Source organism: Corella eumyota, chromosome 1 (assembly GCF_963082875.1).
Source record: "Corella eumyota chromosome 1, kaCorEumy4.1, whole genome shotgun sequence".
In the NCBI taxonomy this organism is placed as follows: Eukaryota; Metazoa; Chordata; class Ascidiacea; order Phlebobranchia; family Corellidae; genus Corella; species Corella eumyota.
The window spans coordinates 14,879,511-14,904,224 of record NC_137490.1 but is presented as its reverse complement, the minus strand read 5'-3'; the positions used below and the strand labels follow the sequence as shown (position 1 = coordinate 14,904,224).

Sequence of the window (24,714 nt, the reverse complement as noted above, 5' to 3'; positions counted from 1 at the left end):
TTTACAAAATAAATTTATGAAAAAAACAAAACCTTTTAAATGATATTTATAAATAATTTTTAGCCTGTTTTAATAAAACATAGAGTTTTACAAAAACTGATATACATATATATATTGTATCATATTTTATTGACATGTTAGTTTAATCCGCCCTATATTTTTCTCCTTTTAAATTTCCAAAGCCAGTTAATGGAATGCAATATTGATTTGTTTTAAAACCTCGATACTCTTTAACAAAAATGGACACATTACATAAAATAAAAACAATTCTGAAAAGTAGATGCAAGCCGTTAAAGGGTCGTAATCCAGTACGCGAACTAAAAACTAATTAAGAAGGTGGATCGATAAAGTGCATTGCAACAGAGAAAAAGGCTAAGCAACAGATGTCCCGTGATCAAGTATAAGAAATATGAAACAAGTGCGCACAACCATTGCAAATGTGTACTAGAAGTGAGAACAAGTTATATAAAAGATAACTTAAACAGAAAATTTTAGTATCATAAGGTGGTTAAAATTCTATTATAATTTTATTATAAAATTTGAGTAGAGATCTTAATATGTTAAATATAAAAATAAAAGCTACATCAATGTACAAAATAAAGTTTTTTTTTATAATTTTAGATAGAAATCGCAAAATGTTAAGTTTAAAGACAATCATTTTAATATCTGGCATGTTTTTGAGTTTAAGTGAATTTTCAAAAGGCTTGAAATCACAAAATTCAAGTAACCATGCAACAAAACAAAAACAATTGGAAAAGATTATAGCCCAGGACCCTTTAATTGATCAAGACCAGGTAAATCAACAAAGTTTTTACAGTTTAATTCGTATTTATTTTAACATACTAATTTAGCTTTAATTTTAATATGAAAATATTAATTTATGTTACTAAAAATTGGTTATAAATATTACCGGTAAGAATGTAAGATATAAAAAATTAGTGTTTGTCTAAAAACCTACTTTATATATGTTAAAATAAGAAATGAAATAAAATTTACGATTAAGTATAAAAAGAATGCTTGTGAATTTGATTTTGTATTGACGTTTTATTATTCCCTACAAAAATAACGTCATCACCCAACAACTGCATCACATGAATAATAAACGAGGCAGAGCATATTACTTTCTTTCCGATGCACTGAATATTTCATGAATATTTAGTGCTTGGTTTAAAATACCAATTTACAGGCAACAGATGGGCACTAATGCAAGAAATAACAATGGGCAATTTTAATCCATGTTTTTATTAACTAAATACCTCATGTTATCCACATTCATAAAAAGATAATGAATACACTTACAAGTTTAATCCATCAATTGTTTTTAGTTTTTTCAATAACCAATTCACAATTAGCTCTTTAAACATATGTTATATTGTAGGATTTCAACGAGCTCCAGTTAATAAGAAATGATGTAAAGAGAAAACAAGTGTCTCATCATTCACTGCATCAACTAAAAAGCGATCCTTGTTATTTTAAGCGATGCTACCCTGGGCAAAAGTGCCAAGTAAATCCCAAAACAGGGCGTGCCAGTTGCGTTTGCAAGACACATTGCAAAAAAGTTACCAAGGTAATTTTCATATAAAATAAACGGGTTATATATATTGCATTCTGATAATAGAGTAAGATTTTCATTAAAAATTAAATACAACACATTTGCATTTTAGCCTCTTTGCGGAACAGACAATAATTTTTACGAAAACCATTGCGAGATGTACAAAGAATCTTGTACTTCGATGCAAAATATCTACGATGCTAGAAATAAAGACTGCTTTTACAAACGTTCGTTAGTTTTGTATTTGAATAAACATATAAAACACAAATGGTTTTAGTTTTATAAGTTCTTTTTTTTCAGGATCTGAATGTAGTTCAAACGAGTTTGAAAAATTCTTAGTTCATTTCCTTGAATACCATCTATCTGCAACAAACTATTTGCAACACAAAGTTGAAACACAAGTTAAAAATTTGTCAAAATCCAAAATCCTAAAGCGAGAAAAACGTTCACGGCCAGGAAGAATTCATTCTCACCACAAAAAAGCCAGCCGCATTGAATTCGATTCAGGCGAATACGATTTAGTTCCACCAAAATCTGTAAGTATTACCCACGTTGCAAAACCAAAGGTTATCGCACTTTCTTCAACTATAAGTCCACAAGAAATTGACATTTCCAATCATCCAACGGTTAGTCGCCTCATTTCAACAGAACTTGTCAGTGAGACGACTACCAATCAAGTCGACCAAGATGTTATTCTTAAAGACAGTGAACGTCCTAAACAAGCTGTTTTTGACACATCGTACAACGATGACGTCATTACAAGCAACGAAAGAGGTGATGCAGTAAAGGCCTTGTTTAGATTCATGGATCTTGATATCAATGGCTTAGTTGGAAGTGAAGAAACATATGAGGTGGGAAAAGTAACCTTAAAAATACTAAATAAAATCAAAATCTAAAAAATCTGTTAGATAAAATCTAAAACAAAATCACAAAAAATATTAAAATTGGTAATTACTTTTAACTTTTTTATCCAGCTTGTCATGTTAGAAAATTTGGACACTGTTATGCCACCACCCTGTTCAGTTTTTCATCTTTTAAATTTTGCTGATAAAAACGAAGATAACTACCTTGATTTACATGAAATTTTGGCTATATACAGTAAGTTTGATGTATAAATATTGGTTTAAATATTTAATTTCTGCCCAGAACATTTCTAATAAATATACAACGTTAAATCAATACTTAATAATGGCATTGACGTTTTTTTAATTAGAAATAAAAGCAATGCGTATATATAAAAATCATTGCAATATAATTTGCACAATTATTTTTTTTCTCATCAATTCAAAATCGATATTTTTTGAAGAATCGTAAAATTATACAACCCTGTTTCTGCAATCGTGAAGTAACACAACCTAAAAGTTAAAGATAATATGTCTTTGAAAAAAAAAAGAAATATAAATACTGCCATATTTTCTGAATAATCAACTTCAATTAGAGCGTGCTAAATTATTCATAGAGTGTAAGTTAATTATTCTGCCCATCGATTTAGAAAGTGTTTTTATGGCAAGTAATACACAAAAGCAACTTAACCTTTGTATTTTTATAGTAATGCCACTCCTTAGTACCTAAAAATTTTATACCATCCTTTAATTATCATATTTTGTTTTTTTCTAGATGTAACAATATTGGAACTTGAAAATGAAGATTGTGAAGTCAATGTAGTTGCTCACTATAGGGAAGATGTAACTTTCGAATGTGGAATAAAAGGAGAACCATCACCGGTTTGGCGTCGCCATGGTTATGATCTTAATGTCCACTCGGCAAAGAATGTTCTGGTAAAAACTGAAAACATGTTGATTAAAAACTGTTGTTTTTGTTGCCTGTAATATTAAACTAAAAGTTACTGACCATACTTTTAGGTAAACGACGTTTTTGTGAAGATCAAAGGAATAGGTCCCGAACATGCTGGAAACTATACTTGTCATGCAAGAAGGAGGCCTGAAATTTTCCAAGTCATTATGTTGTCTGTTCACGTCGGCCCTCACGTAGAGGTTAGAAAAAATTTTATTTTAATATATTTTTAGCAAGAAAAATGCATTTTACTTATACTTGTACATTTATAGATTTACCCAAGAAACCAACATGTTATTGAAGGAAATAGTGCCACAGTGTTTTGTCACGTAAAAGGAGTTCCCCAGCCATCAATCAAGTGGTTAGTTAACGGCGAGCCAGTCGATACAGACAGCAGTAAATACGTTTTAATGGGTAATTGCTATTATTAAACTACTGAAACATAGTTAGATACCAAAAATTAATGCAATGAAAAATGTGTGGTGCAACAAAAAATGTTGTACAACAAAATTTGCCGTATTGTTAATGTAATTTCATATTGCATAAACATATGTTGTAATCCAATTTTTAAAAGCAATATTAGATTTATTTATCGCACTTCTAATTATCCTTATCAAGGTAATAATAGTGAATTGCATCTAAACAACGTTGATGTCGATGACAGTGCAGCTTACAGTTGTGTTGCAAATAATGGAGTAGATTCAAGTGAAGAAATTGCTGCAATTTTTGTTGAAGACAACAAACAGATTGTTTCAGGTAATTTTAAATAATTGTGTTTATGTTGTTTGTAAAGTTGAAAAATATCATTAAAGATGCTTGTTTTAATTGGCCATTTCCTTTTCTAGATTTTGCAACCACTGCTACTGCATCTTTTGTAGCTTTTCATATCTCGGGTATTAGAATCATTAATCCTTTATCATGTCAGGAACTAAGAAATATTCACAGTTCTGATGCTGTTCCAGGGTTATTACGTCAGGTATTTTTCCTTTTTTAATTAAGGTTTTTTTTTTTTCATTAACGTTAATTTTTAATTTAAATGCGTTTTTTTAGGGAAAACTATGTAAGTTAAGTGAAAAAGAAGGTAAGCACGAATGCATCTGGGGAATGGCTGTTGCGGTCGGATCTAGATTTGTATATGCCACACAGCCGAACGAAAATAGAATTGTTGTTGTCGATATTCGACTACAAAGGGTTGTAGAAATTTTGGCAACTGATGAAACCCCTGTAACTCTGCAATACGTCGCGTCATCTGACCAAGTACTTGCACAATTTTATACATGTTCAATTTAATTGGGTTTTATTTGCTTAATCAAAAAAAAATTTAAACCAACAATAAATATGCAATCTCGTTATCAAATGTATGTGATCCATTTTAGTTGTTTGTCTTCTGTCACAACTCTGACCAAACCAGTCGATCGACAATCCAAGTAATATATGCTGCAAGTGTTCCTGGTGCCCACTCTGCCACTCAAATTCAACCGTTAGAGGGCGGTATGCGGGTAGACTTAAGCATACAAGCGTTTTATATTCCCAAAGAGGGTATCTTGAACTTCGAATCAAAATATGGATTTGTGTCACACAAAAATGAACAGGTTTTTAGATTGTTAAAGCTTCTGAACTAGCTTAATGAATGTCATTTTTTGTAATTTAATTTTACTCTAAATTTTTATTTAGCTAATTTACAAGTTGAATCTGTCTTCACTTTTGTATGAGCCTGAAATGATCAACTTGACTCCGTACAGCTGCACACCCACTGGCTTTGCTTATCAGCCAATAGGGGGTCGCTTGGATGTTACATGTCAAACTAGTAACGGAGAACGAACACGTACGTTGACAGTTGAGCACACAACAAATCGAGTTGTAGATATGAATCAAGGTACTTGACCTATAGTTTAATTGCTTACATACTTTGCTGTAAACAGTCATGTTCTATGACATTTAATTCCAAAAAACCTAAAATTTAAAATTTGTAAAGTTTGTTAAAGGTTTTTACTAAACCCATTGAAAGTAGTGTTTATATATTAACGGAGGTATGATTATAATGTTTTTAGATACTGGTTACGATCAAGAGTTTGTTTCCGAAGATTCGCGTCATCTTGTTCGAGTTTTCCCATTTGATCAGCTTTTAAAAGTTTACAACGTTTCAGCTTCCGGAGATATTTCCGAAAGCATTGTAAATAAAAAAAATATTATCAATAATCGAATAATATTATGATAAAATAAAACTTTTGTTTATTGCAGGTTTTGCACACTAACTTTAGAGTAGCTGACGCCATTTTTGTGGAGACGCTTGGCAATTTAGAAGCCGCAACCATATATGTATCGTCAAAAGACCAAGGTAAAAATAACACATTATATACTTCTGTGTTAAGGTATAAGTTATAATAATATTTTTTTAAGCCTAAAGCTTTATTTGATTTTTTGTTTTCACCTAATTTGATATTCATTAAAATGTTTTTTGTAGGTGATCTTATGTACATGAATGCAGCGAATGGCGCAGTCGAAGTAATTGACAGTTTGGCTCCGCCTATCGAATCTGGCAAACTTTCGTCGGAGATCGAAAACAGAAAAATGACAGCAAGCAATTGGTAATTAATAAACAAGATACCTAAATTCGTTAAATTGTCTTGTTATAAAACAGTAAGATAATTTGTTGGGCAATTAAATGGGTAAAATAGGCCAATGTTGGAAGAATATAATTTAACAAACAAAGATTTTGTCTTTTGATAATAAATGTTTAAGTCGCGTAAATATTAGCTTTACCGCTTTATTTTTTTTACATAAAAAAATTTGAAATTTGCCCTGTGGCTTATAAGGGACATTATGTAGCCTACACAAACCTAGAATTTTTTTTTAATTTTTAACAATGTAACTCGTATTTCTAAAACAAAAAAATATTAACTAATATTTTTGTATTGCCGAGACTGTATGTTAATTAATTTTTTTTTTGCGATAGGTACGACAATTATATCGCTGTCGCTGGTATAACCGAGTTGGAAATCATCAATGTTGTAACCAATGAAATATCATGTCGATTTGACGACTTAATTGAGACGACTGCAATTGCATGGATCGATGAATTAAAATAGACTGGAAAAAATTGAATTTGTGAACAATTTTACGAAAACAAAAACATTTGTTTTAATTTTGAAATTAAAAATCGTAATTGTAAAATTTCTGAAAATGAATGAAAATTTGGAGTAAGGCCCCAGGCCGTGGTGACTCGGCTAACCCGTCTGCATTGTTTAAAGTTATCTTAACCCGCTAAATATGTATGTTATTTTATGTTTGGTGAATATATATATATAAATGTGATTAAACTTAATCATAAACCAATTCCTATGATGTAATATTTTAGTTATAACTTTTCGAGTTTAATATTTTTTTGAATTTATCAAGGTAAAAATGACTAAGTGATAATGTTCTGTTAACAGAGTATAATTAAGTTCTTAAATTACCAGGCACAGTTATCACAACTATTTGCGGTAGGTAAGACATAACCGGAATGCCCAACTTTAAACCTGGTTATTAAATATTTCACGTAGGTATTGGTTTTCTTTGTGGTTCATAAAAAAAATTTAAAGAAAGAAATTTAATGGTCTACATAAATTTTAAATTACTTCTTTTTATTAAACGATATATAGAAAAAAAGATAGCAAGCTTATTGGCTAAACACGGTAGAAGAGTTTACTATGTTGGCACGTTCTGCCTAAAGCTTTGCATAGTTGCATTCAAAGTAAATCCTTTTATAAAATTGCATTTAATAAATAGATTATAACAAGTATAACCTACATTTTTTTTATACCGGTCAAATTTTCTACAAGTATTTACTTCATAACACTGGAATAGTAGAACTGTTAGTAGCCGCTAATCGTGAATTGATAAATATTGAAGGAATAAATTAATGATAATGTGAGGTATTCAGGAATATATTGTATCAGCTATCTGTGGGTTCTAGAATCAAAAAATTGTTAAAAATAATTTAATACGAGAATAATTTTACGAAACGCTTTCCTGAATTCGCTTTTTTGTGGGAGTGTTATTTGGATTATTCATCGGAGTATTAGAGGAAAAGAAATGAATTTCTGTTTGACTTGTACTCGTTGATCTATACGTTTCATCATTCTCCTCTTCAAAATTATTAATTCGCTTTAAATCAATGTTTGCCAAATCGATTCTGGTAAGAAACCCGTTTATATAAACATCCCAAGCTGAAAAATCGCAGTTAGGAACAAACTTTGTTCTTGTTGTAGTTCGCATTGTAGTTGTAGGCGTAGTAGGTAAACTTGTAGTAGGTAGGGTGGTGGTAGTTCTTGTTTCTATAGTACTACTACTACTTCTACTACTAGTCCTATCTGATGTTGTTCTAGTCGTTGGAATTCTGCGACCAGGTAATAACTGCGGAGGGGGTAAAAGATTTGGAATTAATCTATTTAAAGTTTCATCCGCCCTTACGTTTTTAAACTCATTAAATTCTTGATTAACACTTCTTTTAAAACGAAAACCTTCTTTTGCTAGTTCAGAATTAAACGCTTGCTCCTCCTCAATAAAAGCGGCTTCCATAGAAAAAACCTGATCCAGGATCGAATCTAAAAGTGTCCGAAGACTTGCCAATAGATCGCGATCAGCTTCCATTATCCTTCGTATGCGCTGAAGTTTGTCAAATTGTCCCTGAAGTCGCTCAACAAAGTTAGAGTCTCTAGTGATGTTGTTTAAAATTGCATTTCTATCAAGAATGAGTCTTTCTATCACCTCCCTGTTGTTTGTTTCTGGAAGAGTTACTTCGATCTCTTGTCTAATCTAATACAACAAACCAACATGTTTTTATTATTTTACAGCAGATAGCATAATAATTATAACAAACTGATATCAACTATTAAGATTGATTCAAATATGGTAAAACTGAATTTACTATATCTTGAAGAGTTGGAGAGGTTTCCATTTCGTCGGACTCGATAAGAGCTCGTTTTCTTCTAGTGGGAGACGGACTTGTGGTTTCATCGTTTCTTAAAGTTTGCGAAACTTCGATTAAACCGTTTAACGTTTTTCGAGTATTTTGAGTTACATTCTGTTCATTTGTGTTAAGAAATAGAACCTTTTGAATAAAAAAATCTTAAGGTTATGATAACTTTCAAAAGAGTAAACAAATAAACACAATTTAAACGCAAGCTTATGCATTCGTATTTTTACATCAATATACCAAGATAGTGATTAAGATAAACATAAATATACATTACCAAACTGACGATGTAGTCTAATTCTCCTGGATCTTGATTTCTAGCAATATCTATTTCGTTTAAAAAGCGGGCGTATAGTTGACTTGCCCTAGCGTCCAATATTTCTAGATGTTCCGAAATAGAAACAATTTGTCTAAAAATAAAAATGGTGGAATGGCTTAATGTAAGTAAACATATGTCCCTTCACGATTAAAATATAACTTGTCATATAATGAGCTGTCTAATTCAAGATTATGATTTCTTTGTAATGCGTTGGCGAAAATGTCATTTTAAGTGAATAATGCTTGCTTAAAACAATGAATAACTATATTTAAACTAAACTACTCGAACACAATACAATTTGTTGTGAAAACAAATAAAACACAATAAAGTAAGTGCCAAATGAATCACAAAACACAAATTAAATGTCATCATTCTACAGTATTACCTAAAATAGACAAAAGGTTTTGTACAGTAACAATTAAAAAATGTATTCCTGATAGATAAGATTAAGATTACATAAATAATCAACATCATACAGTTTCTTTATTCAATCTATTAAAATATAAATTAATATGTTACCAAATTCACATTGAAAAATATTTGTTAAAAAACAACATTTGTCCTACCTTCGAAGTTCGTCCATTTTAACAATAAAATTTTCTATGCTGGAAGTCAAAAGACGTTCAATATCCATCAATCTTTCAAGCTCGCCAATAATCCAACTGGATGTCGGGTAGCATAAACTGTAAATTCAAAAGTTGTTATTAAGTCTTATAATTCCTTGTCACAATTAAATACGTTTGTTGATATGGATAGATTATTGCGGTACTGGCGCCAAAGTGGAAAAATATGTTATTTTGAAATAATAAACTATGTAATGTCAGTCATGTAAACTTTAACTTGTTGATTCGCAACTTCAAACGCGGTTTTTAGTACTACAGGGTACTCGAAACACAATAAATATACTTATGTCGTTTAAGATCAAAATGGATTATCCCACACCGAGATGTATTTTAGTTTTGTAAAGTGCAGTGGATTAACAAAATGCACATGTTATTTAACAATAAAATAGTACAATAGATGCTTTATTTATAATAGGCTATTAATAAACCATGTTATAAAAATTAATTATACTTTAGCAAATGTAGGTAAAAACTATTAATTTTATACTTATGTGTACAACTAAATATACGCACCATCTACTTTCACGAGGTACATTCGTACCATCCAAACAACATTGTCGTTTTTCCGTTGAAATAACTTTACCCAAGCAACACGTCGCAACTTCGGAATTAAATGCCCGGGGACCGCAGCACAGGTTAGGTTTAAACCGTATTACCCGGACACCGAGGATAGTTTCTAAAGTGGGTCCGAAAGAGACCGGCCTTGGTGGAAAAGCTGTAAAACCTCCAACAGTTATAGTAGGTGCTCGTGGCTTTGAACCTATGTAGAACATAATAAAAATACTTTTAATAAGCAACAAATAATAGTAAAATCAGTTATACTTTAATGTCGCATTGGGTCAAGTTCTGCACAGAATTAAATGTCATTTAAAACAACAAGATTTGTTTCTTTACAACAATAAAATGTACATACCTGTTTGGCAGGGTAGTTTGAATGTTTGCAATACGACTTTGTTAACCAACACCATGCACATAAATGCAACCAACTCTTTGCGGTTCAGCATATCGTCTCTTTTCTGCTTTCGACAACGCTTTTAAGGTACAAAACAGCAACCAGTCTTTTAAACAAAGCAATTACCTACGGCAATATACTTAGCATACCAGTTCGCACACACTTTACAAGATATTATCAAGTTTTTTTTAATACGAACACTGTATATACATTATAAAAAACAGGTTTAGGATTTAAGTCTAGTGAACTTGCAAGACCATACCTTTTTGCAATGATGTTTAACCGATGTATACAAATACACCTCTATTGTAATTACCCATTTTATTACTTGAGTTTAGACTGCAGCATATTACTATAAAAAAAAAACTTTATATCACGTAACAAAAAACGGATTTTCTTTCTTCATAAATACTTTGCAAATTAAAAAACAAAAATTTCAATCAACGCTAACCTAATTTCTATCTGACAAAATGTTTTTAATGTGTATGTAATATTTGTCTATACTTTTTGACTAACCAGTACTAATTTGTTTTTGTGATAAAAATTTTACTGATTTGAAGTATATTGGCAAGGAATACGTGGCCTAAAAAGTGACTATTAGTTAAAAGTAACTGATAGCTGTAATTAACTGTAATACCTTTTTTTAAATGTACGAATATTCTATTTTTAGGCAGAGATTTCTTTCGAAATAATACCATTGACTAAATTTAACTGGCTGTAGCCGGATATACATTTTAGAATATAAGAAGTAATTATACCTTTCTAAAATTGCGACCAATGCCTCAAATTATCGGGTAATATATTTTACTTCCTAAAATTAAGCAAATTATACCTAGCACCTGCACTGCATATTGTTATTAATTTTCTGGTTTATTTTTTTAGTTAGGCCTTAAATCTATCTTGGTCGAATGTGTATTCTAAGAAATTATACGAAAAAAACTTTATAATGTTATATCAATAAATAAAGTTTTTTTGTACTAAGATACGCCCATTTTTGTAAGCTAATCGGATTGATTGCAGTGAAGCTTGTATGTTTACCTGTCATACCTAAGCTCGGCATGTCGCGATAAGTAGAATACGGAATCCGGTATCCAGATAAAACTAACAAATTCGATTTATTTACGCTGCATTATATAGCTTAAAAACTGCCACAGGACAGTTGTAAGCATTTTAAACCTCACTCTACCAGAAACTTAACCTAATTCAAGTGCCAGGTTGGGATTTAACTAAATTCAGCCCGTCAAAAATTTTATACCACATAATACATACATGCGGCGCAGGACGCTTAACCTTGTACTTTCTAACAGGTGTTGGATTTGAGTACCTAACTAAACGACACGTTAATTTAACCATTCAAAATGATTATAAAACGCAGACTGCACTTGATTACTATTGCTGGCAATTTCCTAAACAAAACCGCGAAGCGATGTACAGTGGCAAGAGGTTGTGTTTAAAAATAATTAGGCGAGATCGTATGAAGCGCTCGGCGACTTTTAAGCTAGTTAAATTTAGGCAGAATTTTACACCATGTTAAGTTGGTGCAGCGTGGGAAAACAATTACTGATTGCAGAATACAACATGCGATTAAGTGATTCTGATGTACAAAAGCTTAAATTCAATTAAGGCAGCTATGTTCACATCTACCTCAAGTGGGCTATCAAATAACATATAATAAGTAGTGTTTTTATCATCATTAAATATTTTTAATATTATATACTTTTTGTGTTTTTTTAATTAAAGAAAAACGCCTAAAGTACTCTTAGCTAATGCTACAACCCTTAGTAATTGTGTTTTTTTTCCAATAAGTTTAAACTTTTTTCTTACAGCCTCTATTACCATGATTTTAAATTATTATAACTTTAGCATAAAAGTACCGAATTTAATAAACGTGATGGCCAGTACGTCAGTGACCGTGTAAACAAATAATAACTTCTGAGGGCGTACTTTTAACAACGCGTGGCTGTAGGTTTATGTACCAAACACAAAAACCTTGCCAATAAAGCGTACCTCTTAACCACCCTTAATGTACTTTTAGCCCTATCCGGAACTGGTTAGAGAGTAAGTTGAAATTTTAAACCGGAATGACCACTATGGTGGGTGGATAGCGGTGCCAAGCGATTAGAAAATACCGAAAACTCACGAATTAGTTGATAAGTTAAATATCTTCAAGAATCTAAACAGCTCAGAAATTTGCGCCACGCGATATAATTGCTGTAACCAGCGTCTCGCCAAAACTCTGTTTATTTGGTTAAGAACTAAAATATAACAATTTGACAGGTGTATTGTTATCAAAAAAATTGCAATATTTTTTTAGAAGTTTTGTTTACGGGTAGTCAAAAATATTAAATAACAACCTTAGGTTAAAAACACACTGTAAATAAATAAAACTAAGTTTTTCCAATGACTCATTGTCAAAATAACATAAAAATATAAACCAGAATTACCCCTTATCGAAATTATGTGAGAGGCCATTAAATGTTTCCCATTTTACTTATTTTCACACTCCCATATACTTATTGATGTGATTATAATGTCTGGACCATTAAATCTATTTTCATTTTACCATAACAAGCAAGATATGTGAATACCCATCACTGAATTAGATAATTAAACTAGGAGCTATGTAAACCATTTTGCAAATAACAAACAGGTAGTTTTTCCCCCCTTCAAATTTCTTATTATTTTAACACTTTAATTCTATGTATACTTTAATTATATATTTACTTATGACCCTAACACTATATGTTACTTTAAATTTGCGATAAATAAAATATGTTGTATAATACTTAAACGGTTTTCGCATTTCTTCGTTTTTCACGAAATGGGTAATCAAAAAGTTTCGCACATTTATTTTAAATGAACTTCTTGGTAAAAAATGAACTGCATTTCTCTTTTCCAACCGTATTTAGTTTTGTAACTTATGATTAATTAATAGCGATGACGATAATCAGTAAAACACGACAAAAAACCTTTCCTATATTTTCGTCTTTCTATATCACTCAAACTGGTCATTTCACGTTACTTGTGATTAATCGTTCACGATATGACATGACTTTAAATCAAGAACGTAAACACTTGCCAGCCTACAATTAAAACTAATTATTCACTACAGCGAAGAAAATATTTACCCTTGCCTTCTTATATTTATTAAATTGAAAATCAATTTAAGTTTTAACACCCACCTACTTACATATTTTGACCTAATCCACTCCTATTATTTAACTAATCGTCTTTGCCGAACGATATTTAATCCAACTTAAACACTTTGGCAAATTCGAATTTAAAACTTTGTCAATATGCAGCGTTACTTGATTTTCAACATTCCTGCTACTAGTTTAATTTAAATGAGATTGAAGCAAAATGGCAGCGCTAATTGCTTTAACGAATCTAAATATTTTCTTAACGAAGGATTACTGTAAACGACTTACATTATCCTTTACAACCTGGTTCACTGCCACTACCATAACAAACAGAATTTTAAGTAACTTAAGGACGTTATCTTGATTGTAACTTTTAATTCTAACCAAATAAATATGATAAAGTATTCCTTTAAGTTACAAATATATACTGTTTGTTATTCGATTAAGTGTTTTTCATTAACTAGAGCATAAGCTATACAAACTTTATGTCACAACTTATAGCCTTGCGGCAATTTAGGCAACGTAAATACGACCATAGTTGAGCGGCGCATTTTATCTTTTCATACCATCGTGGTGGCTTCTTAAGCTGATTTAAGCGATTCAGTTGCAACGGTATTAGCGGAGGCCGACTTTATCAAAGCAATTAACATCTATTGTTTCAATTAAATGGTTAAACAAACCTGTTTTTTTTTGTTGATTCAATAAGGCTCATCAGTTAGTTGTGTTGATTCAATAAGGCTCCTCAGTCAGTTTAAGTTAGTACACTTTTGTAAAATTTAAATTTAAAAAACTAATTTCAAAAGCTAAAGCTGTAGGATTGCATTTATAACGCAAATAAATTTATTGACGACGTATTAAACACAAATAAAAAAGTAAAAAATGAAACTGCCTTTTGGAAAATTTAGTGTTAAATAAAAAAAAAAGTAAATTAATAAAGTCTCACAAGCGGTTTCACAAAGCCAAGTTTATGAAATTTTAAATAAAAACGCTCAGACCCAAGGTCACACGCGGCGCTGTTGATCAAATTTCAGACAATAAAATCTTCGTTTGATATCACTGCAAACATTCAGAGCATTTCGGGTACTTATTGCCATGAGTGAGGCAGGTATGACCAACACATTCACAACAGCCATTATGAAACCATCGGTATGAAGTAGCACCCATGGTTTCGCAACTCATAACACACTCCTTTAATGGCATGCAACTGTTAAAGTAAACCGCCGTGCAAAGTGCTTCGAAGTCGTAGGTTTGTCGGAGAACTACCTGGACATCCTCTAAGTAATTTTGTGGATCGGTTCGTTCGTCTTCAGTGTGTAGTTCATCTTCTAAATTAACATTGAAATAAACGGTTTACACGTTAGAGCAAAACATACTTATTTCTACAGAATAAAAATATTTTAATATAAGGCGTTAAAAAACTTTAAAACAATTTATAGTAGAAAGCTTACTGTGGTGATTATGATGTCTTCTTGAATGCAAGTGTCCGTGGTTAGGTGAAGTCAGTTCTTCAAGCTTGGGAAACCGCACGATAGTGCAGCTGAGCGCTGTCATGTCTCGTTCGGTGAGAGCGTGATACAAATTCTCGTTAGGATTTTCGAATGTTCCGACTGTACTAACTAAAGTAGGCAGATCAGTTGTGTAGTTGCTGCTTTTCCTCATACCTAAACACAAACGATTTATAACTTATTTACTAAGAAGGTGGTAAAGATTATTAGGTACAGTGACAAAAAAAATACAATAAATCTGAAGTTTTAAATTAAAAACTTTTCCGCTTTTAAATCACACGGGAACTGCAACAAATATCAAACGGTTTTAATTTAACGAGTTTTTCTAGACGGACAAGGCCAGGATTAATGTTAACATTGCACACGTAAAATAAATATTAGTCTTGTAGAGAGCGGGTGCCTAGCTCAAACAGCAAAACGATAAGTATTAGCGTTATAACAAGCACATAATCGGATTATAAGTAGCAAAGGTATACATAGAAGTCGCCAGATCACTGTTAGCTTTGCTTTTCCTTTTGACTTAAAGTGGATTTACGGCTTACAATAAATAACATCACGATACAGTTACAACACCAGTTTTAATACTAAAATATAACTTTAACCTAACAGACACAAAATTGAATTACCTTGTGTAATATATTTTTATTGCCAAGCAACTAGTTTGTTTGACGTACAAAATAATTATCTAAGTTAAACAAACAAAACAAACTTGTTTTGCAAACTATAAGTTACTTAAACAAGCAAAACAAACCAGTGTTGTAATTGGCCCAAATGAGTTTGTATTGGTGTGTAATGTTAATGCGCATAAATAAAACCTTGCAGCTCATTACTAGCAAATTAGACCCAAGATTGGTAGCCCAACAAATCCTTAAAACAACTTATTGACGCCGTTAAACTAACTCCCATTCATCACCATCGAAAATTGACAATTTTAAGGCGGTCGACGGCGCTTGACATGTTAAGAAACAAAGCCCGAACACTGGCCAGGCTTTAGCGTTAAATGCCTTGCTTATCTCAAAATAAATCCCTGCAAAGCCTTATCATTTTTTTTTACATCAAGTGTTTTTTAAACCAATTCCTCCAACGTGTAGAAAGAAAGAAACGTCATCCGACCAACTGAGAACTATTTAGTTACAGAAATGACCTCCAAAATTATATTAGTTTATTAAAACCCAGGTCTTTTACTTAATGCATATACCTTGCTGAATTAATGTTAAATTTAACTACGTTATTTAATATTTTAATTTATGACTTCACATTTTTATGCGAGATACGCTTACTTCGTCAAGGGTAATAAAACATCTGTAACGCGACTTATTTATGTAACTCGAGAAACGACCTTGCATGAATGCCACCCACAAATAGGTTTCAGTCACTCTATTTTTAGATTATAAACGGAATTAAGTTTGAAGTTGGTTCTCATTAAATAAATAACCACACACCGTGCCCTGGACATTTTTTTCAGAAATGTCAAGAGGCTATTTAAAGAAAAACTTAAATTAAAGAACTCAAGAATTTCGTTTAGCATTACCTAAAAACACTAGCCATACAAGGTAGGATTAAATGCCAAAAATGCCAGGCTAATTACAAAATTTTGTAAAAACCAAAATATTTTTTGTTTTTGCGATTCTTTTTAGTTGGCTTCAAGCCACAATATAGCTCAAAACGAATTCGACTTCCCTAAACCGACGTAAACAATATTGCAAGATCAAAAATGCTTAAAAACTGTTCACTGTTTTTTTAAATTTATTTTTTGACGAAATATTTGGATTACATTTAACCAAGCCCATGTGTCCAAAACACCATTTTACAAATAACAAAAATATGCAAAAAAAAGACGTTTCAGTTTGAGTAAATTGTTTAAAAAATAAATAAGGCCATGACCCTATATTAAGATCGTGGTACAGATAGGATAGTATTTCTAAACTACACAGCCGAGTTGATAATATTCGCGATTAGAATTTAACAAACGTGCTTAACTTGAATATTTTGTCTGTCAGCTAGACTTGGATATTTAATACGAATATTTAGTGCGCTATAACCTTATAGGATTCTTTATGGATGTTGTAGACTTACCTATACAAGCAGGAAGAAAATGCCTAACGATAAATGTAAGGCAATTTGCGGCTGGTAATGGATCGATCACATGATGTTGTAGGTTGTTTAAGACACTGGTACAAAATAAGTGTATTAAGGTAAACACAAGCAGGCATTAAAGTGCCCGGGGCCAGACTTTAGCCTAGTGTCAAATTACTGGTAATGTACGGAAAACCTGGCCTGCGCGTTTAAGCAGGTGTTCTAAATTCCGTGTACGTTTTAGCGAACGCAATTATACTGTCATTATCCCTGTGGTCGACAAAAAGTGCGATGAAATATCAACCTCACTAACTCAATGTCAAGCGCGGTTGTCACCATCGATAAATATGATAGTTTCGTTAATGCATTATCAGATAGGCTAAGTGGCGTAAATAGTTTGAACTTGCCAAACTAATCCTTTACACACAAAACAAACTTGTTGATAGGAAATTTAGAAAATGTAGTTTACTTCTGCTTCTGCTTGGCATATGCATACCAAACACATTTTTGTTAAATTCAACTGGAATTTAGTTTTTAGATCGCAGAACAGAATTTATACTGAAATATGTTTAAGACTGACAAATTTAATTAAATCACACTTGAGCTATCAATTATCTTTAATTTTTATCCGAAGAGTGTCATTCACAATTGTGAACATTATTATAAACCCATAATTAACTTCTTGTCGGTGTTAATACACCACGGATCAACTTAACAAAAATGGCTGGAAAGGATGATAAACAAAAGTTAAATTGCTTTTACTACACTTCAATAACGATAAATGTTTAAAAGTTTTTAAAAACTAGTTTATGTGTAGAGTCATGGAATTATACTTTGAACTTGTACATTATTATGTTTTAAACATTTTATCATTGCTAAATTAACTCAAAATTTTAAGTTGATTTAGACTACTCCGTATTTTGAATAAGGTTATAGTTTTAAAAACAAATTTATTTGTTGAGCTATTTAGTGTTTTGTACTTTTGATTGATGGTACTTATTTATTATAATGATACGCACATAACAACATTCGTATTGGGTGTCCTGTAATTTGCAACTGTAACTTGTATAAGGTAAATGTTCCCACACTGATTTAAAAAGGTTTTACTTGATAATCACACCCTGCTCGATTTTAAATTATTGAGTACACTCAACCCCTTAATGCACAGTTCAATGATCAAACGATAGCATTTAATCTAATACCCCAATTTATCTGTTTTCAATACATTTTAGAAAAACAATCGTGTTTGTTTTTACTAAATTTGGATCTTTAGCTATTTTCTAAAATATAAATTTACGTAAATAGTTCAAGGCTAAATTTTTTCTCATGTTGTTTTTGTTAAGTATATTTTCCGATCCATCAAACTTGTTGTCTTTATTGATTAGTCCTCAGAGTGTTAATCTACAACTTTTGGTTTGTTTACGTCAATTTTGTTTGATTGGCAGCTGCAAAGGAGCGAGTATTTGAACACATGTCGACGAAAACGATTACAGCAAGCCCGAGCTCCGCAAATTGGTAAATCTATCTCGCTAATTCGACTAACATCAAAGCAAATCTGGAATTTCAAAAACAAAACCAGGCAAAACACACAGAGTGGAATGGACTCTTATCTTTTTCGGAATTCAACGGGTCAGACTGGGCACTGGACAATGTACTTTACTGTGCAGTGTGTCATTTTAGTCAATTTGTCACGCTCGTAAAAATTACATGCGAATTATAAAATGCAACATCATTTAAACTTTTTTGTTATTATCTCCAACTACCGAAAACGATTTTTTGGTTTTGCGTGAATAATTGCACACCTATCAAAATAAAGGTTAACTTACCAACACAGTCGCAGCAATGTCGATATAAATCTCCAAGGCAAGTAGCACATTCCGCGCAACACGAGCAGTCCTCAGCCGCATTGCAACTACAGAGCTCCTGTATTAAACAATAGCTGACCACTGGCGCGCACAAGACCTTGTTGCAAGTTGCATGTTCTTGCGGGTGCGTGGCTAGTTCATTCCCCGTAGCAAGCACCCTGGTGGGTCCGATCTCTAAAATCCAAAGGCAGCCGAGTAAAAGGGTAATAGTTGCTTTTCTTTGTGATGTAATCCGACGAGCCACAGTTAAACACGTTGAAAGCATTGTGTGTGGTATTTTGTTATCGAAACTTATGCTTTGAACACTACCCTGAAAATGTAAATAACTCGATTTAAAAAATAGATTCGTTTACTTTTCGTCGAAACACTTTCGATTGTAATCGTTGCACCTTTAATGGAGCTAAATAGCGGTGTTGGCACTCCAAAACGTTATAAAGGCGCGGTACACTTATTGTTGCTTTTAAAGTTATCGAACCTCAGCAAAATATACGGAAACGATACTTAAGAGCTTACAGGCGGACACAGCAGGGTACAAAATTGTTTGTAAACTAAACCAAGCGGCCCTTGACTTGTTTCAAGACGTTTTGACGCGACCCTACAGCTAAAATTTGTTTACACAACATCAAAACACGTTAACTCTTTCTTCTTTAAAAGGGATTGGTCAAACTGTTCAACAAAAAGCAATGTAACATAATGTTTTTTGTTCGTAAAATATCTAAAAAAATGTCTTAATTTTTAAGCAATCCTTTCTAATTTAAACAAAATATAAACCGCTACTAAGTTTTATTAAATTTATCGTTTTCTATTTGGGAGTAAAACACAATAATCTGTTATCACGTTAATAAAATTCTGTGCTAAAAAACGATTTAAAACCACACACTTAACTGTTTTTACAATAAAAATATTCGACATAAAGTTGTTTGATTTTGGAGTCCGTAAAATTATGAGTCAGGCTGTCTATCGACTGATTGAAAAAATGGAATAAAATCTGAACTACATATACAAAAAAACGAACGTGTTCCAACTACCTCTTGAAAAATATAACCCCGACGTTATAAATAAAACAAAGATAATCTATTACAAGTCAATGTATGCACTAAAAAGATATTCTATATGTAGTTGATAATAAGCAAACCATTTTAAAATATATGAAAAAGTTTATAAACATCTCGATTTGATTTGACTCTAAACAGGCGGGGTTCAAAATAGTAAACACATTAAAATCTCGCATGTTTTCTGCGGGCTTACTGTTGGTGGGTTAAGCAACAGCCTAGCTCAATTAGACACTACTCTGTTATCATCACTTCAATATAAAAAGCTTGGCAAACAACTAATATCGTTTGCCAAACACTTCAAATTACAAGTAAATGAATCACTTACGAGCGAAAAGGACTTTATCGATGCGTATTACAATAATTACATACTCGTTACTGGTTTTATTTAACATTACACCAAATTTTAGCCTTCGTTTTTATTAATTTTTAAAATGAAAGTGAGTTAGTATACCTTGTTTAAAATATATAAATCCCTCTAATTAAAACTGTTTATCGTTTTTAGTATCGAGCATTAACTTTCGGTTTATCTGTTTATGCAGCGATTTAAACATTCCGCATTGTTTTTCAACTATCAAAGTAATTTGCCGCAATCCCCCATAAACAGTTGTGACGTTACATAATTGAGTAACTGTGGTTTCGACAATCCAATTACGGAAATAAATATTATATATAATCCATTTAGCATGGGATTAGGAGGTAAGTAAGCCTTGCCCTCCTTTTGCCTATCAATTTAAACGAAGTTATACTCCTCCCGATTACTTAAATCCCATTTAGTTCCGTTGCTTTTTAATAAAAAACTTACTGAATAACTAAGTTCGAAAAATACCAAACTAAAATTTTTTAAACTTTAGTTCACAGTCTAAAACTTGAGTTTATTACTTGAAAAAATAAAACTTTTCTCTATACCGTCTCATACAGACAGACGCTAACTAAATAATATTTTTGAATACAACTCGCTCCAGACGACACCGTGTTTGTATAAATCGATAACTTCTGACTTATCTTACAGCACATTTTCATGATGTAAAATCTAGAAAGCTGTATTACACAACTGATGGTGTCTTCGTTTGTCGAAACCACGGCACACCTAAGCGCGAATGACGCAAAATTTTAAACAGCTCGATCTCATGCGCACACTTCTACACGCGCAAAAAAGTTACGAAAAGTAAACATCAAACTTTTACGAAAATTCTCAGCAGTCGAAACGCCACTCGTGCGTGACTACGATTTTGTCATAAACTCAATTGTATTTACACTATTTAATAATCGCAAATATTCGTTTAAAAGAAATTGTTAAATTTAACATAGTTTACTGATTTTTTAACATTTGTAACTAATTTAGATTATTACATTATAACGGTTAACGAGTGAATAAATTAAGAACACTGTTTTTCACATCACATTTATTTAAACTAAATTTACATTAATTTAAACCAAATCGTATACAATTATATCGACGTGTTAAAATCGTTTCCGTTTGGTCAGAACGTACAAGAACGACCTTCGTCTAATTATACGTTCATCGCAAAATTTTGGCGGGGACACAGCGATAGATCTCCGGTCGAGATCAGACCAAATTTGCCGAACCGGCAAACCGAAAAAGTCCGTTTACTGCTGAAGCCGACAATCAAAATTCCTTCGGTTAATGTGCATTGCGTATTTGTGGTAACATAAATATTACTCAGACCTATAATTTAGAAGTCTCAAGCATGATGGATCGAGAAATATATACACAACAAAGTAGCAATTTCAAAACTGTTACTTTTTGCGTCACATTTTTCAGTTTTAACGATTGGGGTGGCGTGGTGCGATCAAGTTACACAATTTACACTTTGCTACTTACAAAGTAATCAAAATGGAGGAAACTGTGCCAAAATCTATCTTAACCACTCGACAAGTGTGCTAACTACTTTAAAACAATACAAATTTAGTATGTTTGTTTTTAAAACAAAAAATATTTACATTCTTGAACAAATAGCTCGTAGCTTTTAAGACCAATTGTTGTATGAGTTTCAAATTTATCAAACTTTTATTTTCGTTGCATACGGCTATTAACAAAGACAATACAATCTTTGACGAACAAGTCAATATCGAAACTCGTTCTATATTAAAGCTAAAAATACCTTCATATTACACGGTTCAAATAAAATGTCGGCGACATTTCAGGAGTTCATCACCATAACAGACTAAACCTGGTGCTAAGGTAGTTGATGGCAGACTTATGTACTCAAGATTGAAAAGGTAATTTGATTGATAGCTGATACGTGCCAGAATGCGTTTAAAGTCCAATAAACACCCTCACCGTAAAAAAACGAGATACTTTTTTTAGGTTCATTTCACGCATAAGTGTTTAGGCATGTCACATTTACCGGATTTATCATGTATTGTCAACGAACCGAATTTTTTAGGTAAATTTTTTTGGCACTAAATAATGTCTATGTTGGTTGCCAATGTATTTCATGCATTACCACAAATCAAATACAACGTTTAAGATATTATCTCGCTGTTACTTATGTATTTTTTAACAAGCCTTAGTTAGGGTAACCTATTTGTTGAATTTTATCATTTAAAAAAGCTTAACTTTACAATAAAAATTTAAAAACGCGACAATTTGTTTTCTGATTCCAACGCGACATCTTGCGAGATTAAACCCGGACACTTGCATTTTACTTTCTTGGTATTTAATAGGCTGTAGGTTTTACCTAAATATAACCTTATTTTTGCGATAAATACTTTTGCTACCACGCAAAACCCCGTGTTAATTTTTATTCCTGAGAAAACATTTTTTTAATTTATTTCAATCTAAAACAACATATTTGTCTTTGTCAATTACAATGGTAATTTAACATATTTATTCTTGATTTATGTTAAATATAATTTTGTTATTGGGATTTCCTTTTAATGCCGTGTATAGCACCTTTTTGCATCAATAAAAAGAAATCGTATTTCACAAATAAGTTACTTCGTTTGTCGGTGTCCATAGCGCCCTTTGACGCATAAACCGCACGTGCTTTTGTTATTTATCGGAATAAGTAAATATATATAAAAACTAAGGGTAACTATCCAACTATGAAGTAACAATAATGAACAATTATGGATATGTAAAATATGGAGATATCCTCGAGTCTTTACAATCTCTATCACTTGTTATTAGGGATGTATTTGGGCCAACTTGTGGCAAAGTTTTAATGAAGAAAAGTACTGGCGAAGTTGCAATAACAAACGATGGAAGTACAATACTGCAAGCGTTAGCAGTTTCCCACCCAGTTGCCAAGTAGGGTGTTTTTTATTATTTTACACTTGATTAATTATTTTATAAACAAGAATATTTATTTAAAATTATTTGATAAACAGACAAAGCAAAGTCCATTCTGCCATTGCAAAGATTTTATATTTTAAATTTGACAGTTTGATCAAACAAGCTTGTTTAAAACATCACAAAATACATGGTGACAATTCAAAAGCATTTTTTCTTATGGTTGAAGCAGCTCTAATGTATTTGCACAAAGAATACTCAATTTCAAATCAAAACCAATGCTTTACCATTCATCGATACAAAATCATCAATAGTCTGGTTTGGTTAAGTGATAATTTAATCGACAGTGCTGAAAGCCATAATTTTATCTTGGATCAAATTGGTATTGTTAATTTAAATGAAAAGGAGATGAAATCCCAGATGACTGATGTTATAAAATCTTTTCTAACAGGCAAATTTTCTAATGAAGCGCGTGATCATCTTACAGAATTAATTGTGCAAATATTATGTCAATCATGTGCACATAATTTTAAAAATCTACAAAGCACTGTATTATATTATCTTAATAATATAGATGAGCTAATTTTAGAACATTCTGGTCTGTTATTTTCTGAAAGTCAATTACTAAATGGCATTTTAGTTAGCAGGGCTATCACAGCAACCCAACATAACCAACTGCCAGTTTTATTTAAAGGCATTATAATCAATTGGGATGACGCTTTAAATCCTGAGTCGTCATACAAAATGGACACAAGTAATGTAAAAGATTTACAGAAATGTATTTCTTATCCAATTTTTCTTTTGCTTAAATGGATACAAAAAATTAAGTTATTTAAAATTAATTTGTTGTTGTATCATGGTAAAGCTGCTGATGCATTCAGGGCGTTGTGCACCGAAAATAACATTTATATTTTAGATTGTTTAAGTCATCAACAGATTACATTTTTAAGTTTATCCTTTGGTGTTCAAACTATTTGTGACATTACTGAAGTTATAGACTCTTCATTAACATTTATTACTAATTTAACCACCTTAAAATATGGAACTGACTTCTACACCCTAATCCAAAGTGAAACTTTTGCTAAAATCATTTTACCTCAAAGTTTAATACTATGTTCACCCTCACCTGGTCTTTGTTCACAATACAAAAGTGCAGTTAACAATGCAATGGTAGTTTTAAAACACTGGTTTACACCAAATGCCAAAGGTAACAATTTTAAGATACATTGTAAGGCTATACTAGGCAAGGGGAAATTTAATTATTGTTTTTACTCAGTATTAAGAAATTTTGAACAACTTAAAGGAAATATTTTACCTAACATACCTTGGTCAGAGGAAAATATTGCAGAATTTACCTTATCTCGAGAGATAGTATCTGAAATGCTGTTAGTAATTCCAAGGACACTTCATAATAATAGTTGGGGCACCAAAGACAAAAACAACAGATTTCTACAACATCTTCAAAAAACTATTAATTGTTTTGATAACGGGCTCACTAATGTGGATGATGAACATACAATTGAACCTTTTAATTCACAAATTGCATTGTTATCAAATTCAATCAGATGTGTCATTGATGTTCTAAAAATTGATGCTGTGGTAAGGTAAGAAATACCA

The 24,714-nt window shown here is 31.7% G+C and overlaps 4 protein-coding genes across 4 annotated transcripts; 2 read left to right on the top strand and 2 right to left on the bottom strand.

Moving 5' to 3' along the window:
• The first annotated feature begins 637 nt into the window (after nucleotides 1-637).
• Nucleotides 638-6,601, top strand: LOC145764059 (follistatin-related protein 5-like). Its single transcript, XM_082575629.1, has 17 exons — nucleotides 638-794; nucleotides 1,379-1,567; nucleotides 1,665-1,779; nucleotides 1,853-2,403; nucleotides 2,527-2,650; nucleotides 3,170-3,330; nucleotides 3,415-3,546; nucleotides 3,619-3,760; nucleotides 3,965-4,102; nucleotides 4,192-4,322; nucleotides 4,397-4,603; nucleotides 4,723-4,938; nucleotides 5,021-5,222; nucleotides 5,398-5,519; nucleotides 5,588-5,684; nucleotides 5,811-5,934; nucleotides 6,303-6,601. The coding sequence occupies exons 1-17, from the start codon at nucleotides 672-674 to the stop codon at nucleotides 6,433-6,435; spliced, it is 2,907 nt and encodes a 968-aa protein (XP_082431755.1). The 5' UTR covers nucleotides 638-671; the 3' UTR covers nucleotides 6,436-6,601.
• A 416-nt stretch (nucleotides 6,602-7,017) lies between these two features.
• LOC145763233 (uncharacterized) lies at nucleotides 7,018-10,392 on the bottom strand. Its single transcript, XM_082574740.1, has 6 exons — nucleotides 10,162-10,392; nucleotides 9,762-10,008; nucleotides 9,192-9,308; nucleotides 8,584-8,716; nucleotides 8,259-8,441; nucleotides 7,018-8,146 (listed from the first exon to the last, which is right to left on the bottom strand). The coding sequence occupies exons 1-6, from the start codon at nucleotides 10,250-10,252 to the stop codon at nucleotides 7,346-7,348; spliced, it is 1,572 nt and encodes a 523-aa protein (XP_082430866.1). The 5' UTR covers nucleotides 10,253-10,392; the 3' UTR covers nucleotides 7,018-7,345.
• A 3,766-nt stretch (nucleotides 10,393-14,158) lies between these two features.
• On the bottom strand, nucleotides 14,159-19,098 carry LOC145760591 (twisted gastrulation protein homolog 1-A-like). Its single transcript, XM_082574515.1, has 3 exons — nucleotides 18,748-19,098; nucleotides 14,789-15,001; nucleotides 14,159-14,665 (listed from the first exon to the last, which is right to left on the bottom strand). Exons 1-3 carry the CDS (start codon nucleotides 19,049-19,051, stop codon nucleotides 14,394-14,396), a joined length of 789 nt encoding a protein of 262 aa, XP_082430641.1. The 5' UTR covers nucleotides 19,052-19,098; the 3' UTR covers nucleotides 14,159-14,393.
• Nucleotides 19,099-22,847: 3,749 nt separating this feature from the next.
• On the top strand, nucleotides 22,848-24,705 carry LOC145764048 (BBSome complex assembly protein BBS10-like). Its single transcript, XM_082575619.1, has 2 exons — nucleotides 22,848-23,115; nucleotides 23,196-24,705. The coding sequence occupies exons 1-2, from the start codon at nucleotides 22,925-22,927 to the stop codon at nucleotides 24,703-24,705; spliced, it is 1,701 nt and encodes a 566-aa protein (XP_082431745.1). The 5' UTR covers nucleotides 22,848-22,924.
• Nucleotides 24,706-24,714: the final 9 nt, after the last annotated feature.